At 36.5% G+C, this 21080-nt stretch overlaps 1 protein-coding gene across 2 annotated transcripts in view; it reads left to right on the top strand.

Annotated features, from left to right (window-relative positions):
- The window catches only part of LOC136032287 (PHD finger protein 14-like), a 352444-nt gene that overhangs the window by 226314 nt on the left and 105050 nt on the right, over positions 1-21080 (top strand). The window contains exons 1-2 of one of the 2 annotated variants that reach the window (XM_065712556.1): positions 11270-11379; positions 18568-18735. The exons of the other annotated variant lie outside the window; for it this stretch is intronic. Of the exons in view, the coding sequence (XP_065568628.1) occupies positions 11316-11379; positions 18568-18735 (232 nt within the window). The 5' untranslated portion in view covers positions 11270-11315. Of the gene's footprint in view, positions 1-11269; positions 11380-18567; positions 18736-21080 lie in introns of those variants that run through there. 2 annotated transcript variants of the gene reach the window in all.

Here is a 21080-nt window from a genome sequence, read left to right as displayed (position 1 = left end):
GTTGCCTCCTAGATCCACTCTCTGGTGTCTATACGATGATATTAGATGGGGTTTCTTTTTCTAGCTCGTTTTTTACCTCTCCAGTCCTTTCTCTTCTGTCTATACACCTAGGTAGCCATGATGTCTTCTATACAGAGGGGCTAGGGTAAAGGGAAGTGTTAATAGACGAGCTAAGAATTTAAAGTTCTTTCCAGTCAAGGAAAATTCAGTCAAGGGTCTTCCTTGTTGAAGTGAAGGTTTACCTAAGGTTCAAGGAATATGCATTCTTGTTAAAAAAAAGAAGGGAAATTTGTGTCTAATCAATAAATTTTATTCCAGGTTCGAAGCTTACCTTAGAAGCATTAATTTATTCTCGTATTCTATTTGAAATATGTGGACAGATCTAATAAAACTTGTAAAAGTAGAACCAACATCTCTAATCTAATCAGCAGAAATTGCCTAATTTGATAATTTGGACTACGATCCTAGGCTTAACCAGTTATTCAAGTGTGTTCTATTAGAAATATTCATTAGTCAATAAGCCTTACGATATATCTTTTCTTCTCAGTGGTGACGATTAGGCAATAGAGACAACCTCCTCGGAGTTATTGGAACTACAGGCACACACCAGCCCACACCGATAAAATCCGAAGAAAACCGTCGGGGAAGGTTTATTTAGTAACACAACGTTTTCTCCTCCTTTTTTACTCTTATCAAATCTAACAATCTTGTACTTTTACCTCCTCTGTCCTTTCTCTACTGTCTATACAGCTAGGCTAGCCGTTATGTTAATACAGAGGGGCTAGGGAGAGGGACTTGCTATTAGTTTAGCTAAGGATACTTAGGGAATTTAAAGATATCACCACAACCTTGGGGAATTCAATTGAGGTCTTCCTTGTTGAAGTTATAATCCCTCTAAGGTCCAAGCAAAACTTCTTCTTACTAAGAGAAATAATTGGAACTATGTTTCGAGTTGAACGGATAAATTTTTGTCTAATCATTTATGGTTATTTGGAGTTCTTAGCTCACTTTTGAAGCCTTTAAATTCACTTTCTCACAGCCCATTTGAACCCTTTTGACTGATCAAATAAAAGTTAAAATAATAGTGGCCCCATTCCCGACCTAACTAGTGGAATTTACCTGATCGAGTAATTTAGATTGAAAGATTCTAATACCACAGACTCGAGCCTTAACTAATTGTTCAAGTGTATTCAATCAGAAACATACAGTAGTCCTAGATTTTACCAACAATCCTTTCTTTTCTTGGTGACGACATTTGGTCAATAGAGACGATCTCCTTGGATAACTGCAGCACATACCATACCACATCAATCAATTCCAACGAAAACCATTGGGGAAAATCTATTCAATAGCACGGAATCCAACCTTTTCTTCTCCTTTTATTCTTATCAAATTTAACATTACAATAAAGTTTTCTCCGAATTTTTAAATACCGATACGAATCTATGGCCTCAATTAAGTGCTACCAAAGTTTAGTTGCTTCCTCGGAGCCATTTGGTAAATTTATAGATTAAATTCAATATGTTAAGGAAGAACATTTAGTAAGGCAAGTTACCCAAAGTCTGCTTAAGGCAAAAACGATAACTTAGAAGAGATGAAGGAACAAACCTCCTATATACCTCTTTACCTTTCTAGTCCTCAGAGGAGGACAGCCTTAACTGTGAAATTTTAACTGTGAAAAACACCCTGAGCCTTGGCTATTCTACTTTTAACATGTTCACTGCTTTCGTCGTCTTTACTAATAATACTACCAAGGTAAGTGAAGCTGCTCACCTGATTAATCTTTAAGTTACGCAGCGTCACCATTTCGTCTTCACTTATTCCTAGCCTTTGTGACTCAGTCCTTTTAACATTAATTTTCAAACCTATTCTAGCACCCTAAACCCAAAAAAACCTCTAAAAGTTAATTTGTTTTGTTAACACTTTCGTTAGGATGCTTAAATCATCAACATAATCTAACTGAAGAATAGTCCCCACCTCTTTAATTCCGTGATGTCCTTTGCTCCTTTGCGTCCTTTCATGGACGAAGTCAATCAAAATGATCCATATAAAGGGATATAGAGCAGAACCTTGTTTAACTTGTGATTTATTACAAAACCAGCTACTAACCTTATTTCCTTGTTTTAATCGCAGCCGTTTTATTCTTCTACATAGTATTAATCACTTTAATGCATTTGTCTGGCATAATATGCAAGGATAAGACCTTTTCTAAAGCTCTTCAATCAACAGAATAGAACGCTTACTCATACTATATAACTGAGGACCAAAGGCGTTTGCCACCTAAGACACTTCTCAATTATTAACCTGAGAGTGAGAATTTGGTCGACGTATTCTTTACCTTTTCTAAAACACTACCGTTCTTCTCTTGAAACTTTTTCTACAGCATCTCTCAGTCTCAAAGTATTATATTACTAAGTAATCTGCTACCTATAGAGACCAGATTAATGCCTCGATAATTAAGACAGTCACCCTTATTAGCTTTCTTATACAGTGGTTTAGATAAAGTTTTCCTAAAATCGTGAGGTACTTCCCTTTTTTAAAGCATCATATTCATAATCTTCAGTAACTTTCTAACCTCAGAACCACCATATTTAAGAAACACATTTACCATACTATCAGCACCTAGAACATCATAATTTTTTAATCCTTATAGTACTGTTGCTAATCCTTCCTCACAAAACAAATATTCCTTCGCTTCCGAGGTATCACAAACTTTTTCATTTTACTCTATATCTTTTCCTGCATATGTATGACGGTTTATCATATTCTCATAATATTCATAATCTCTCTTTAAGTCATCTCTCTTTAAATCTTTCCTTATCATTTATTATGGTCCCGTTTCTATCTTTAACTGGAAAAAGCCCAGATTGACTAGTCCCTTTCAATCTATTAATATGCCAGCACAATCTTCCAGATCTGCATCTTCCTGATTCTCGGCAATTTTATGCATGGCCTCTACTTCACACCTCCTTAACTCATGTTTTAGTGCTTTCTCCACTTTCTTTACATTTTCTTTTGTTTTCATATGATCTATCACTCAGATTATGCTTGTATAAACCCCTTCTCCTCTATATTAAATATATAGCTTTTCTACTAATATTCCTAGCTGCAGTCTTAACTTCCTTCCCTAAAAGTAGTAATATGTTCAAGATGGGTTTAAGCGCAAAGGTACCCTATTAATTCAAGCGACCGGTACCCTAATTACTTTCAGTGGCCAGTATAGCCACTATTCAAACGACACAACAAGATGTCTGTACATACGGCGTTATCTCTACTTCCAACTGATAAGAAAAATTCTTGGAAATGATTGCCAGCTGTTTTTCTCGGTGAAGTGGGTCTTCGGATACAAGCGGCCAGGTGCAGAGTACCCATTACGTAATCGTTGCTATAAAAGTTTGACGATAAGCTACTTAGGACCACAATTCCACATAAAAACTTGATTAGTTTACCATGTTTCAAGTTGGAAAATCCACTCTAATATTTTTTAAAAAATGGATGGTTTTAAACTATTGCAACTGGATGGAGTTGAAAGCCACCGTGTGAAGATAAGAGCTCCGAATTTAGCAGTTGAAATTGGAAAGGATGGTCGACTATCATTTGAGTGGGAGAGATGTTTATTAGATATATTCTATCATTAAGTAAATTTCAGTGGGATGAACAAATACGTTTCGTAGTAAAAGTTATTATAATGAATATATTCAGACTACAACAAAGATTGAATGCAATCATGAAGCATATTGAGGATAACGGTATTTTTTATTTCATTTTTTGACAATACAAAATGATTTATAATGGGTTTTTTTCTTTTGATTAGATATTTGAGTTGATTGTTCACTCCTCTCTCTAGGAAACCAATAGGCATTGAGAGTTTTCACAAAGTAGAAACTTGCAAATTTTAGTTTAATCCATAATCAGCATTTGCAGTGTGAAGAATTACATATAGAAACAGAAAATCTTTAGGAATCTCGAAACATTGGAAAAGGGTCTGAATCTAAATGATCAATTTCAGATGTTAACCGTACAAAAGAAAATATTCTGTGAAAAAAAAAGCTTGAAATTAACATGGAAATGTTTCTCCAACTTTGGAATACTGTATGAGGCTTTCACGTTGTGAGTCAAATTCATTTACTTAATTTTTTACACATTGATTGAAAAAATACCAATTGGTATTCCGGATTTGCTTCCAACACTACCTAAAACCATTCAGATTTCCATGATGATTTTTCAGTCTCCATTTTTCGTTAGAGCAGTCGACAATTTTTTAAAATCCTGTCCGAAACAGGCATAATTGATCTTAACATTACTCGATTACTCCTCTCTCTCTCTCTCTCTAGAAGTGAAAAGAGCATTTCTATTGTTCATAAGTTAGTTTTGTTTGCTGGTGTGGGAGTCAATACATTGAAAAAATGTTCTATACATGTCCACTATGTTTATATACATTGGGCAGCTGGTCGTCATGTGAGATCTGCACTAAAGTTGATGACTTTACCGAAAAGTGTTTATTATGCAATCCATGTAAATTGCATAGAAGATACGCTATACAGATGGAAGGATTGCAATTCCTGTCTTGAAGTTGCTTTGTGACTCTCGCCCAAAAAGATATCTATGCTCCAATTGTCACTAAGATAAGTGTGATCTGGCATGATTGAAAAAATCCGAAACGTGATTTCAGTTTATTTTTAAGGGAATGGTATCGTCGTGAATTAAAATTCCCTTAGGAAAAAGAATTTGGAGCATTTTTAAATTGTAAAAACATTAAGAGGGTATAGTTTCTATGTCATCGTTGTCAGGACATTGATAGTTATAATCATTAGCCTACAGATTTTTACTTGGCTGTTACAGAAAGTGATTCTTAACATGAGAATATCATTTGTGAAATTACTTCAAATAAGGAAATAGAAACATGATGAATTTTACAATATGAAGCATAATAGTATCATTGACTTTACAAAGATTTATAATAAAAATGAAGTTACTTTATACTGTAGAAAATGTAACCCTGACTTTGCTCGCCAGGATCTGTAAAAGCTGAATCCCAATGGTCAGTAACCACTAATCGTTGTCGATGACAACCACCTAAATGACAAAGAAGAAGAAGAAATCTAAAGGATAGAGGAAAAGATGTTTGTACATAAATGCTTTATAATAAACAAATTCACAAACATTATAAAATATTTTATTCTTAGAGCGCTGAAGTCAATATTATACAGATATTACAGGATATTTTCTACTATGAAGTCACTTATTCGAGGCGTGTCTACATGAATGTTGAGAAACTCTTCGTAAGTATAGTCACGACATTGAAAAATAAAATATAGGAATGAACAAAAACCACAGCTTTTGGTTGACAAATCTTGTACTCGCTTATGATTCTGAATAATTGATTTCCCACTTCTTTCAAGCAAGTTTTTATGTGATGTGTGTAGAATCCATTGACCAAGAGGATCAAAAATTTTTATTTTCTTCGCTGTTTGAAAGATTCATAGCCAATGCCCCATCTGCACAGTCGATAGACTACTGTTAAAAATGATAGTGATATTGTTTGCACTATGAATATGTTTTAGGAAATTCGAGGGTATGCAGTAGGATTTGTATTTGGAAATTTATGGATACATGTTACATTATTTATTTGATTACTGCTCATGGTGCCAAGTCTAATGGCCAAGTACTGTTAGGGGTAATTTCCCAATAGATTTCAAATTGATTTCATGAGAATAACGCTACACTCTCCCTTTACGCTTTGGCAAAGGTAAACTCTAAATGTTCAGTGCCTGTTCGGAAAAAACTCATATCTTGAGTGCACAAAATTATGATACTGTGGCTTTTTGCGACCATCGTATATGTTGTACCATTTCAAATAGTTGTGAATCTCGATCTGGGGATTGCGTTGTCCATTCCATTGTCAATTTTTCAAAGGATAAATTGTAAAGTGGAATTGCATTTACTTTACATACAAGAGAGGAAGGTCCTTGACTTACCTGACTTGAGTCTCCTGCCGGGCACCGCTCGGCGTAGAGAGTGACATCTGCCTCCAACATCCATTTCAGTCCATGGCGAGTATTTGCTCTTCGCCCTGTCTGATGTTTGCCATCGTCAAGAACTCGGACAGGCTGTCAGACCAACGTTTCTTCGGTCGGCCGCGAGGTCACTTCCAACCAGTTTTGATAGGGTCAAAGTCATAGATCATCTCTGCGGTTAGACGTGGTGGCATTCGAAGCAGATGCCCGAACCATCGTAAAGTTCGCTCGGCTGCTTGAGTCGAAAACCAAGACATCTTTGTGAGCTGCAGAAGCTTATCATTGCTGACGAGTTCGGACCATCGTAGGCCCTCAATCCTCCTCAGGCTCTTTGCATGAAATACGTCTATTTTCTTGAGGGTTGCAGCTGATGCTTGCCATGTCTCAGCTCCGTAAAGCATCACAGAGCCGACTAGAGCGATGAAGATCCACAGTTTAGTTGTGCGACTGATGTTTGGTTTTCGCCAAAGGTGAAGATTCAGTCTACCCATGACAGATGACGCTTTAGATAGTCTCGCCTGCAGCTCGGGGAGAAGTGAGCCATATGAAGAAATCATGGAGCCCAGGTAAGTGAAGTCTTTAACAACCTCGATGCAAGTGGTGCTATCCAGGCTAACTGGAGAGTTAACAGCAGGAGAAGACGGGTCTATGGCCATATTTTTAGTTTTGTTCCAGTTTATATGCAGTCCTACTTTGGCAGCCTCTTCTCGCAGAATTTGTAGCGCTTCCAGCAGCTGCTCCATGGAGTCCTCCAGAATGGCCAAGACAACGGCAAAATCAACATCTGTGATGGTATGATCTCCAAATTTGAGCCCGAAGCTGAGATGTGAAGTGGTTTTTGTCATAACGTAATCTATGATGACAATGAAGAGCTCTGGGGCCACTGCACATCCTTGGCGCACCCCTGTCGTGATTTGAAAGAACGGGCTGTGTCGACCATGTACTTGTACACAGCTCTCTTTCCCATGGTGCTGCGCCTTGAGAAGTCTGCAATATTTCTCGGGTAGGCCAGTAATCTCTAGAAACCGCCAAAGAGCTGTCCGATCGACTGAGTCAAATGCAGCATGGAAGTCAACGAAGGCAATAAATGCTTTCCGTTGGAACTCTGTGGTCTTCTCTACTATTTGACGAATCGTGAAAATCTGCTCGATGGTTGAACGATCCAACATAAAACCAGCTTGCTCCCGTCGCCAGATTTTTCGAATGATGCTCCGACATCGATCCAGCAGGACCATTGAAAACAGTTTGCCAGGGACTGACAGTAGGGTTATTCCTCGGTAGTTGGAGCAGTCGCTTCTTGGGCCTTTTCTTTTCCATAAGGGGATGATAACACCCTTCCTCCAATGCTCGGGAATTATCTCTGTTTTCCCGATTGTGGAGAACAGGGTGTGTAGAAACAGGAGCATTGCAGGACCTCCATATTTTAGCAGCCCTGAGTTTAAGCCACAGATACCAGCAGCTTTATTATTCTTGAGACTTTTTACTGCATGTCCAATTTCTGAGGGGCTGAAAGCCTCATCTGGAGCACATTTGTTCTAGGTCTTTGACTGCAGGGTTGGCTGGGACTATCATTAGGAGGCACAGACGGACCAGTATTGTTGAGGAGCGAACAGAAGAACTTACCCCTAATCCTATGCCGCTGGCATTATTTAGAAAAGCTAAAGCAAGTTTTGAAGGAATTTAACCGTTGGTAAATGAAGAGTTGCTGTAGATACTTGAATCGTTGGCAATATCTTGTTGATTGAGGATTGTTTGAGGAACGAGCAGTTTTATACTATTTCAGAGGCTCTTAATTTTTCTATTGCCAAAGCAACAGAACTCATAACCTGCTGTTTTCGCAAATGCAGTATTTCTAAGGTGAGATTGAAATTTGCATCGAGGGAAACATCAAATGTTTTCTCAAGATGAAATTGGACGGAGAGAGTTGTAACCTTATGTCAATTTTAACACTGGGAGGCATCCATTGAGTTATATTTGATATTCCATGATTCAGTTTACTAACTAAATTATGCTCCTTATTCTCCACCCAACTGAGTTCATCATTAGTATTCCTTCCTGCCATTGACTGACTCAGCTATAGCACCACTATCTGGTGTCTCGCAAAATAACTAAAGTTCTTTCATCATCAGCACAACTTACCTTGCCAAAATATAATTAGGCCGTCTAGCTATCACCGTTGGCTGTTTGAAAGGTTGAAGAACCTCAATGACAGCTTCCACAATGGACCACTCATTGTTGTTAAGTTTGAACTCTCTGATTTTAGCGTCACGAATGCTTCGGTTGAAGAATTCGTGCACTGTTTCTCTTCTGGCACAATACATATCTATCATAATGAAAGTACTATTCCATAGAATATTCATGTCCTTTGTGATGGATTGGCTAAAATTAAATGTCCTGCAGATAGCTTCTAAGAGGTCATGGGATTTTGAAGGCACTTTCAGTATTCTAATTAGCTTTCGTATTTTTACCAGTGCTGCTCCCAGCGTCAATACTTCAGTAGAAACTCCTTATTGTCTTGGTACTGAGTTCTCATAATCACTGTCAGGGTCTGAATCATTTGATTCTGACCTACTTTTACTGTAATTACTGCAGTCAGTGTAACCCGTTTCTTCAATGCCATTATCTTCTACAATCAGGTCGGGAAAGTCACATTGTTCAGCATTGTTTATGTTATCATTAGATCCAGAACTGATCCGGAATTCTTCAGCGGGGTAGCTAGTTAGCTTGGTTTCTGGATTCCTATATGTTAAGGGCATTCGACTTTTGTGCAAAGCATTAGTATCGCATAATGTTATCTTCTCTGCGGGTTTTTACTATATTAGCTCTTGAATCAGAAATTCTAAAGTAAACTTTTCGAAGAATCTTGAGCTTCTGTAGGTAACTACTTACTGCAAGAATGATGTTGGCGCTAGTGTGAGCAACTTTTAGTCTCTTAAAGTCAAACATTATAAATACTAAAGTGAGCGTGCCATTAGCATTTTTATTATGTAATGGGCTCTAATAACTGTAAAACCACACCCTGTTCTTAAAGATCAGCAGTCTCGGGTTAAGTTAACTTTCTTGACTTTCTGGAGTTCAGCTTTTAGCTGATTGACTTTGACTTTCTTTGCTGTAACTAACTGTTTTGTAACAGTACGAGCTGGGGGGCCAGTAAGATCTCCAGTAAGCTTAGAAATTAGAGCCTTTGCTCCCAGTTTTTCCAATGTTGAGATAGGAAGCTTGTCAATACAAATTTTTTTGCTACATCACTTGTTCAGCTTGTTGGTTCAGATGACTGTTTTTGTCTACTGAAGCTTCGACTTGAGTTCGGGTGGTTTCACACGATGTGCTTGTCATACTAAGCTTAGGAAAGGCTGTGGAGTATAACTTTTAGGAAACAAGTTCGGAGTCGGAATTTGACAATTCGCTACCAGATTTGATGCTATTTTTGACATCAGAAGTAGCATCTTCTGTAAAGAATATCATTAGTAATTGCATGGAGTAGTGTGGGTTTAACTAGATGCTTTTGTGATTGCAATGACAAAAATATGAACGGGAGAATTAAATCAGAATGATATAATAAAAATAAGTATGAAAGAAGAAGGAAAAAATACACCTTTTACGAAGCATAGTTTTATTCAATAAGCAAGCCGCACCCTCCCAAATCCCGGATCTGCCATTGTTTCTGAGTTGTCCAAATGAGAAAAATACATCTTTTAGTGAAACAATTAGATAATTCCAGAATATAGGGAAGTGAAGATGTAAAGAATTTATATTTGATTCTCTTGTTCATCTGCTTGGTAACATGAGAAATGATTTCTTAGCTTACCTTCATTGATTGATGGATCTCCCAATGATGAGTTTTCTGGCAATAATTTTCAAATCTTTTCATCTTTCTAGTTACTCTAAAATTATTTCTGCATTTTTCAAATACCTGAAGTTTTTACTAGGATATTTTTGCTAGGATCCACTCATAAGACAGCTAGCATGCCATTTCTTCATATCTAAACAATTAGCTGGGATTCTAGCCCTTAAATCTTAGTTAATAGAGCTTTGGCCTATTTCAACAATATTGGTATCATAAAACCTGCAGAGTACTGAAAAGTCGTTACAACTACAATGAGAGGATATCACGGCTGCTGTCCCGCTCTAAGACTTCTGGTAAGGGTTTGTTGATTCTCTATGTCCCACATCTGGCCCTCCAGGAACTAAGGTCTAAGGTAAGGTAACATAGCACAATACGGGAGCTTCTAATAGCCATTAAGCAAAGAGCTTAATTACTACAAGAATTTATTCTGTTGATTTCAAGTTCCTTCTTTGCGTTAAAACCAAAAACTAAGGGATCGATTTTTCGGAAAAAAAAATTGTTTAATGTACTTTTTTCTCTTCAGCTTTTCTAAAACTCTTTGCAAAAAGATTGTCCATTAAATTAGGCTTCCGGTTTAGTCTCAACGTGACCCCCTCCTTCCAATAACTCTTTTAAAGGTTCTATATAAAGTTTTAATCAGATTTCATGAAATCTACAACTTATTCATGGATTTAAAGATATAAGGTAAAGCAAGAGAACTCAATTAAAATCGTTTTACTGCTGATGAATTAGGTTTGAATCGCTTAGAAGCTGCTGTTGAAGCAAATGTGGGTTTTTCCAATAAATTTGTGACAAAAAGCCGTTAATCCCCTTTGTATCCCTGGCCATGGAGCCTTTTGAGGGGGAAGAAGTGTATTGTTATTCCATTTTGAATTGCATTTTGTATTATATTGCATTGAATAATGAACTTCTAAACTTCTAATCAAAAATTTACACACTTCACTTAGCTGTGCTTTGGGTGCTGCTAAGCTATTCATCAATTTTGCTTTTTTAACTGGTTGATGGAAATTAAAATATGGACTAAGAAGGAGTAATTGCACTCCACAGACTGTTTGCAAAGAAAACAAATGAATTCATTCATTACAATCCTGTATTTACCATTGAGGCTTTGGGACACGCGTCACCTGAATCACACTTACACACGAAATTTTATATGGCAGAATTCATATTTTTGTTTATAATAACAGATGGATGAAGGCATTTTCACAGAAATTGATTCATACTTCAAGCGATCGAACAAGTATAACAAAATACTAGAGGTTAAATAGGGTCTGAAAAGAAGCCAAAAGTGGTTTGGAGAAAAATGCCCCGCTTTCCCATAGCACGTACCTAGGAAAATTCAATGTTGAATACAGCGACATCTAAATAATTAATACCATAGATACCAGCATTTAAAGCAAATATTTAAAACTACAACATAGATTTTTCTAAACACACAAAGAGACGCTGAAATGGAAGGAGATAAAGGATTGCATGAGAGGAAAACAGCTGTAGATTTTCTTTATAAAACTATGGGTAATTTTATCTAATGTTGCGCAAGTTATCTAGATCAAAACACGCTCCAGATTTTTTCTCATAGAATGATTAGTAGGGTAACTCCCAATAGGCTACTCAGACATTGCCTGTTCTTTGACAAACGTTTTTCATAAGATGGAGTTTATTTTTGGCCACCTTAAAAGGAAATACTATCAAATTCTGAAAACTAACTGTAAGAAAGTCTAAAATACCATAGGCTACTTATACCATTCCTAAAAGTATGATCTGGGCTCTAGGTCTATGTTTTTTTTACATTATTAGATTAGGAGTAAAATGAAATTATACACTTTTAGGAGGAATAAAAGTAAGAATTTCAGAATTTCTAAAGTGATTTTCAGACTTTACAGAGTTGCCTTGTGAGGGGGGAAAATTCTACTTGCACATGGTGTTTTTGGAGTTAGTTAAAATTCCCCCTAAATATTATGTCATATTTTCACATTTGCCACATAGCCTTAATAGTACTGGTATCAAACAGTTCATGGTAATGAACTGTAGCAAGGAGTGACTCAGCTCAATAGTAAATGAAATTCTAAAAAATAGAATTTTGACATTACTAGATATATCAAAAGAATCAAATTTTTATGATGATTTTAAATTTTTTAAGTTTCATCAAATTTAGTTTTCATCATCAAAAGTTAAAAGCCTGAGAAAATTTGCCTTATTTTGGGAAATAGGGGAAAATGCCACCTAAGAGTCATTGGATCTTGACAAAAATCAGACCATTGCATTCAGCATATCAGAGAATGATATTGTAGAAGTTTCAAGCTCCTATCTTCAAAGATGTGGAACTTCATATTTTTTGCCAGAAGACCAATTATGGGTACATGTTTATTTGTTTGTTTTGTTCTTTTTTCTCAGGGGTGATTGTAAAAACCAATTGGTCCTAGAATGTCACAAGAGGGCACAATCTAATGAAAATTAAAAGTTCTAGAGCCCTTTTTAAGTGACCAAGAAAATTGGAGGGCACCTAGGCCCTCTCCCATGCTCATTTTTTCCAAAAGTCAACAGATCAAAATTTAAGATAGCCATTTTATTCTACATAGTTGAAAAATGGTAAAATTCTAGTTGATTGACTTTTGGCTATCTCAGAAAGGGGTTAAGTTAGGACAATGAAACTTTCAGGGATGAGTGTAAAGGCTAAAGTATGACACAGGAAGGTATTTTGAAGTATCCACCTCTACTCCTTCTCCCTCCAGAGGGCCCTGACCTTTGATGACCTTTGAAAATATATGTGTTATAAAAGTGAAACCTTGCAAAATAGATCTTCTGCTTAGATGAATTACAACAAAATTGTTTTCAGCTTCACAACTTTGCTCAATCCCAATTTATAAGGTTTTAAAGATATGCAAATACGTTTTCTAAATTTTGAAAAAAAAACCATTGATATCGCTCAAAATTCTACTCAAATAACAGGAATTGCATTTTTCAGAACTAAAGGCAGAGAAAAGGCAACTGGTAACTGAAAATTAAAATAAATGTTGTTTTGTCAAAATTTCAATAATTATAGACCTGTCATGTAGGCAAATTTCAGGGCCCTCTAGAGGGTGAAGGAGTGGAGGTGGGTACTTCAAAATACCTTCCTGGGACATACTTTAGCCTTTAGACCCATCCCTGAAAGTTTCATTTTCCTAACCTAACCCCTTTCCAAGATAGCCAAAAGTCAATCAACTATTTTTTTATCTTGAAGAACATAATGACTATGTCTTTGGGACTGACTTACTCCCCCACAGTCCTGGGGAGAGGGGCTGCAAGTTACAATCTTTGACCAGCATTTACATACAGTAATGGCTATTGGGAAGTGTACAGACCTTTTCAGGGGGATTTTTTAGTTGGGGGGTGGTGAGTGGAGGGGGCTACATGGGAGGATCTTCCCTCGAAAGAATTTGTAATGAGAGAAGAGAAATTCCAGAAAGGGGACAAAGGATTTTCTAGCATTATTTAAAAAAAAAAATGAAAAAATAAATATGAAAAAAATTTGAACTGAAAGTAAGGACCAGCATTAAAACTTAAAATGAACAGAGATTATTATGCATATAGGAGGTTCATCTCCTCCTAATTACCTTGCTCTTTAAGCAAAAGTATTTTTAATAATTTCAACTATTTATTCTACAGCCTTTGTGATTCAGGGGTCATTCTTAAAGAATTGGGACAAAATTAAAGCTTTAGTGTAAAAAGCAAAGTGTTAACAAGGGGGCAAACCCCTTATTATACATAATAAAAATATGTGAATATAAAAGTTTGTTATGTAAGTTATTTATATTATTTTGTCACTAATAAAAGCATTTGTTAAAAATAAAAATTCTAGTTGTCTTTTTAAGTAACTGAAAAATTGGAGGGTAACTAGGCCTCCTCCCCCACCCCTTTTTTATGAAAATTGTCTGATCAAAACTAATAGAAAGTCATTTCCAAAAAAAAAAAAAAATACATAAATTTTGTTTTAATTATTCATTTGGGCAGAGCCAAAATCAAACATGTATTAATTTTAAAACATTCAGAAATTAAAAAAAAACAATTTTTTTTAACTGAAAGTAAGGAGTAACATTAAAACTTAAAACAAACAGAAATTACTCTGTGTATGAAAGGGGCTGTTCTCTCCTCAATGCCCTGCTCTTTAGGCTAAAGTTGTTTACTGTTTTATAAAGTAGAATTGAGAGAAAGAGTCAAAATCTAGTGTAAAGAGCTGGACACTGAGGAGGGAACAGCCCCTTTGATTTAAGTTTTAATGTTGCTCCTTACTTTCAGTTTCAAAAACTTGTTTTTTTTATTTAATCATGGTAGTAGCAGTAGTAGTAGTAGCAGTAATTATTTGTATTATTTTTAATAGCACTACTAATACTATATCAGTAATACTACTATACTAATACTGGCATCGGTAGTATCAGTAAAAGTAAAAGCAGCAGTAATAATAGCAGTAGTAGCATGTATGTATTGCCTTTTGGTCAGTTGAACATCCCAATGTATAATATTGCTAATATGTCTAAATCTGGAATCTGTATATATTTTGTATCTTTTGATTTAGTTCAACTCTCCCCTCAATGTTTCCTCAGATGTTCATTTCAGTATTCTCAGCCTTGACAGTACTTGCTACAAAAGCAGAAGTTTTAGTCGTAGTAATGACAGTAGTAATGCAGGTAATGGTAGGTAATGGAAAACTTGATACATTAGGATAGAGCAGGGCTCTGGTCTTATCAGGTAAACCATGAATTTTGGGCACAGAATAGCCTCTTGGTTAAAGCTCATTATAAAATTGTCAGGTTTTGTGTAAACTCTTTTTCATTGCTTCTAAATTAGTTTTTGTTGCCTTTATGTATTTGTCAGCAGGATCAAAATTAAGTTTTCTATAAGATACGGTATCCAAAATGATGATTTTCATTTGTTGTTCAAAATCACATTCATTTCAATATCCTCAGCTTTGGTATTACTTGCTACAGAAGCAGTAATTTTAACGGTAGGTAATAGTAGTAGTAGCAGTAGTAGTTACAATAGTGGCAGCAGGAGTGGTAGTTGCAGTAGCATGCAAATATTGCCTTTTTTGGTGAATTGATCATCTCCCTTATCATTTCCTGAAAGTTTTATATTAATATACTCAGTCATTCCTTGGTTATACGCTTTTGACTACTCTTTGGCACATAATGTGTTTTGATTTAGTTTAGCATTATCTGAAAGGCTCACATGAATTTTTTTTTTTTGTCTTTTTGGAAAGTAAAGGCTAAACATGCCCACCTTTCTCAATAACATATAGTACATGGATACAACAAACAAATTGCCCAACATACAACCCTACACCTGAATTGTGTGCAGCTGCCCTCCAATAACTTTTGTCTTAAAAAGTCAAAGGAGACTTTTTAGTGTCCTAAAATGGGTACTAGAACTTCCAGTTTCTAATTAAATGAGCTATATCAGAAATCTACGACCACCCATTCTGTAAAAACCTTATATGCCCCATGCATAACTGTCAACCCTTGGCTATGGAGGGTTGTGTCAACTGTGTGGTCATTTTGTATGTACTTAGGACTATTTTGAGCAAAATGGCTGTCTCAAAATTTTGTATCAGATGCATTTTGGGTATCTAGGGCATCAGCAGGGGAGGGGGGGCTAGTTTCCCATCATCACTTTTGACTCTTAAGAAACTAGACCTTTCAATTTCCAATCTAACAACCCTCCTCTAAAGTTTATGTGACCACCCCTTCCATGATAACCTTATGTGCCCCTGGAGCATAACTTACAGCCTTTGTCCAAAGGCCCTTGGGGCTGTTTCATACGTAAATGTCTTGTTATATGGTCTTCGGACTATTTTGAACAAAGTAGCTATCTCAGTATTTCTATTGGATGCATTTGGGGAAAAGAGAGAGTGGGGGACTAGTTGCCCTCTGATTACTTGACTCTTAAAAACAACACTATAACCTTTGATTTCTAATTGAATGACCTGCCTGCAATGTTTATACTACCTTCTTCTCCATAAAAACCCTTGCATGCTAATAATGGTTAACTAGTATAACTTATTGCCCTTGCCCTGAGGGATTTGGAGGGGGTGGCTGTCATCCCCAAAGACAAAATTATGGGGTCTTTTTGACTATGCTGAACAAAATGGGTTTCTAAAAGTCTTCTGTTGTTTGGGGAAATGATGGTCGGGGGGGGGGGTTGTTAACCTTCCAATCATTTTTTACTTAATTAGGGCACTAGTCTTTTGAATTTCTAAGCAAATCAGCCCCTTTTGAAGTTTTTACAACAGCTCTTATACAAAGTGCCTTAGTCAGAAAAAAAGCACACATTTTGCATGAAACCTTAAGGTTTTAAGTTAATAGACTGACCGTTTTTACAGACCCAGGAAGAAACATTTGCTCTTTTGTCAATAACATATATGATATAAATGATGGGATACCTGCATAATTTACAGCTCTTGCCCCAAGGTCTATCCTCAATCCAAGAAGCATGTTTATTTGACCTTTGAACTATTTTGAATGAAATCAATGTCTCAAAACTATGGTTTGACGTCTATGGGGGGAAAGGGGGGCAGGGTGGTTACCCCCCCCCCAATCATTTTGCCTCTTAGAAGGGATACTTTGCTTTTTAATTGTGAAAAAAAACTTATTCTTTTTTTAATGAATGAAAGTATAGAATGCTACTAAGATTTATTGCACAGAAATTAGATGTATATAAAGTCATATCCAGATCAAAATAGTCAGAAATCACTTATAATAATAATAGTTATTTATTTATGCCCTCTATACATACATGAATGTACACAGAGAAGTATAGAAAATAAATGAAAAGAAAACTGAAAACTGCAAATTACACTCTTGACGAAAAGAACAACAATAAATAGATTGTAATAACTCATGAATATATAATAAATATTGTATAATGTGTAGTGACATTTAGTGACATATGTCATGTGACATAGTAGCAATTAAGGTAAAGACGTACACAAATATCCTCCACAACAAAGGTGCTACTGTCCTATAAACTCCCTGCTCTCGTTAGTACGTACACAAATATCCTCCACAACAGAGGTGCTGCTGTCCTATAAACTCCCTGGTCTTGTTAGTACGTATACAAATATCCTCCAAAACAGAGGCGCTGCTGTCCTATAAACTCCCTGGTCTTGTTAGTATTTACACAAATATCCTCCACAACAGAGGTGCTGCTGTCCTATAAACTCCCTGGTCTTGTTAGTATGTACACAAATATCCTCCACAACACAGGTGCTGCTGTCCTATAAACTCCCTGCTCTTGTTAGTATGTACACAAATATCCTCCACAACAGAGGTGCTGCTGTCCTATAAACTCCCTGGTCTTGTTAGTATGTACACAAATATCCTCCACAACAGAGGTGCTACTGTCCTATAAACTCCCTGCTCTTGTTAGTAAATTTTAGCTTCTTCTTTAGAGAGAGTAATTGTATGATTGATCTGTTTGACAACGGAAATTCGTAACCCAGCTGAATTGATTTCTTTCAGTTTAAAATTATTTTTTGCTCGAAACTAGGTTTAGCATAAAAAGACGAGGACAAAAACCCTTGTAATTTACGCATGTTTAAGCTTGAATGATCTTCTTTACTTTCATAAGAAAAGATTATCATTTACTAAAATGTAAAGTAATCTACTTGAAATTATGTTTCCATGATTCAGCAAGTCATGTCTGGAAGTTATTGCTTGCTTCAATGATAGTTGAATGCAATTGTTGAAAAAGAAATTGCAATAAAGGCTTTCAAGTAAATAATCCTAATATAAATTTTTCTGTTGGAAGTAGGAGCAGAGAAAAAGCGGTAAAATCAAAATAAATACTAAACTAAATACTGTAAAAAGACATTTTGGCTGATGGGAATGATTCACAGCCGAAAAATTATGTAGCGCTAGTGATTCAAAATATTCCTGCAATTTATAGGTTTATAGGAGTTAGAATTAGCTGCTATTTTGGGAAGAGATGTCATCCAGGTCATTTGTCTTGTCTAGTAAGAGGAAGGTAGGGAGTTAATTTCCCAAGGCGGTGCAAAATTATTTCATCCAGAAATTTCTTTTGCAAGTCTTTTTTCTTCATCCTCATCTATATGCGCATGAAAAAATAGGTTTTTTATGTCATCTTTTAGCCAAATGGTAGAAAATATGATGACGTTTTGATGACATAAAGATAACAATGTAGTATTATTTACTACCTTTATGAAGTCTGAGGGAACTCAGAATTTTTATTGGATGTCTTTAGAGGGAGGGCATCTAAAAAGAGTATGGAGGGGGTCTGGTTGCCTTCTGATCACTTTCCAACATGCCCTGAGAGTTTCTTACAAATCTTGAGCCTTTCTATTGTTCAGGGCTTGGAGGGTATGTACACCTAAACCAGTTAATAAGTTCAATGTCAGACCCCCTCCCCCCTGTTTTTCCTTAAACTTGCAAATAGAGACCAAAAACATGCAAATACTCCAATATTATGTCATTTTCTCTTTTAAGAAGTTACATTTGCAGCAATATTTTTCTCAGAAAAAAAGGTTTTCCTGTGCAAACTTTAGTTTATGTCCCCATAGAATATCTTGAAAATATGAAAAAAAATGAGTAATACAAAATATCATAAAATCAGACACTATTGGCTACAGAGCACTTTTCACAAAAGTTTTTGTTATAATCTGGAACAATAAGGATATCCAATAGCTCTAAACGTTGTCTAAATTTGCAGCTGAACGTGACCCTAGTAAAAGAAGAGTAAAAATTGTCAAAAATGCTGAGCTCCTCAACATAATTGATGCAGGTGCGGAATCAGATGACTCAGATTTTCAGCTCGAAGAAGAAGCAGAAAGTGAAGAAGATGACTCCTCATCTGAAGCATCTTCAGACAGTGAATCAGGTAAGCAGTGTCTTTTCGAATAATTTTTAATAATTTTAAGTCCTATTCCTCTATATTAGTTAAAGAAAATAAGTGTGGTGGTACTAAACCTTCAGGGTCTAAACTGTTGGTACTGACCTCTGTTTCGTGCCCCTCCAGCCAGGAAGTCCAATGGGGGGCTGGGGGCCAGCCATCCTGTGCTTTCGCAAACCCTTCCAACTTACTTTTCCCAGATTTCTCCAGGTACCCACTTAGAGCTGGGCCGACTCTGGCTGAGCTTACAGAGTCAAACCACTGACCCCCGTCGCAAACCAAATAACCGGCCACGCCAGGGATCGAACTCGTGCCCCCCGGACAAAGGATTCCCAACCCAGCGCGCCAACCACTAAGCCAGGACAGCGGCTATATTAGTTAGAAGGAAAGTCCATTGTTTTTTTCAAACTGAATGGTCGTTTGAGAACTATGTGCTTTAACTTCTTTCTTTACCTGTAAATAAAAAGAAACATTTCGTTGCTCAAAATTTAGAAAAAATAGAACACTAATCAACTTTTCTGGGAAAACTGTATATGAAGCAAAAAATATAGATTACTCTTTGAACAAGTTAAAACTAATGTATTAGTTTCATGTACAGATAGGGAAATAGGAATACGATTTACGAGGAGAGGGTTCAAAACAAAAAGTAAGTCTACTAGGCCAATAGTGGTCAATTTCCTTGGGACCAGCGTGCCTCCTCCCTTTTCTCAGATGTGTCAGGCCCTTTTTCAAAAATGTCTTTCTACCTGTCTGTCTTTCCTGTTTAAACCTGGAACACATAGCAACACATGGTTGTAATAATTTGCCCAACTTTTATTGGAAATCTGACTATGCACATCAGTATCAGCCCTGTTTGTTTGGAATCGCCATCACAGGATGTATGGGTCATTTTTACAATCATTTTACAATTTCTCCAGTTGTTGTGCTTGTATATTTTTGGCAGTACGGTTGAATTCTTCTTTGGCATACCGAAAGCACTGAAAATCCACCCCAGAGCAGGGCTTGTCGCAATCCTTCCACAATTCGTACCAGAATTTGGATCTCTTCTTAATGAACTTGACAAGTAAGTTATCCCATCCTTTTTTACGAATGTTGGGAAACACTTTTACCACTGACACAGAGGCTGATTCCGCCAACTTGATCGAGTGTATGATTTCGGAGCAAAAGAAATTCAAAGCTATTCTGTCTTCACTTCGACCATGAGCAAGCAGGTGGAGTGGTACTTTAATTTTAGCAAGAGTCGAGTCAAGGGTATTTTTGTGCAAGGATTAATCTACTCTTTGCCAGTCATGATTTATGAACCATGCTCAAACGGCGTATCACTTGCGGATCGAAAATGGTACTAATAAGCTAATTCTAAAATGATTGCTACAGTTGTATATTTGATTGTGGATAATTTGCCCTTTTTTCTATTAAACAACTTTATTCCTCACGCCTCTCAATACAAAATTTCTATACAACTGACACCTTTTTAAAAGAAAAATGTTATGGCAGAGCGAAGAGCGGATCGACTGCGGCACGATTTCCATTTAAAGTCGTCCTACGTTAAAAGTCTCGAGATATGGTATTTTTATGTTTAGGCTATTGGAGAAGGCTTCCAGTGATTTCATCTTTTCGACTGGGAATGGTAATTTGTTCCAGATCCTGATGAACCGGGGTATGAACGAATGATGGTAAGAATTAGATCTTGCAATCTTCATCTTCACAGGTTCCAATTGCAGACTGTGCGATCTTGTGTTGCTTTGGGGAATTATTTGAACAAGCTTGTCTTTTACGTTCCCAAAATTCTCGTGAACTATCTTGAAGAGGGTTTTTAAGTCTAAGATCGTTCTTCTTGTCTCAAGTTTATGGAGAGTGAGCCTTCTTAGAGCTTCGTCATACGGAAGGTTTCTGAATCCTTGAAGTCCTTTTACAAAGCGTTTCTGGACCCGTTCTATTCTGTCAATATCCTTTTTGAGATATGGCGACCAGATGACAGTGGCGTATTCAAGCTGTGGCCTGACGTAGCTTGTGTATGCTGAGATCTTTGAGTGATTGTCAAGGTATCGTAGGGAATGACTGAGTAGCCAGAGAGTATTCGACGCTTTACGCACAACGAGGCCGATATGACCAGGCCGATATTTCTGTCTTAAAAAATTTCATTTTCGACTGTATATAACATGTTCTTTTTTTCTATCCTCTTCTCTGACCATGACGGATAGCACTATTTGTATTTTTTACGTTTGTGTCTAGATTTAAGGTGTAAATACCACGAGAAGTTAAAGTATGGGTACTAATATTTTATCACATTAATTTCTTAACTAAGTATATTTTATTTAAGACCAAAGAGTGCG

This window comes from Artemia franciscana, chromosome 10 (assembly GCF_032884065.1).
Source record: "Artemia franciscana chromosome 10, ASM3288406v1, whole genome shotgun sequence".
In the NCBI taxonomy this organism is placed as follows: Eukaryota; Metazoa; Arthropoda; class Branchiopoda; order Anostraca; family Artemiidae; genus Artemia; species Artemia franciscana.
The sequence above is the reverse complement of the archived record's forward strand: the minus strand, read 5'-3'. Positions and strand labels throughout refer to the sequence as shown.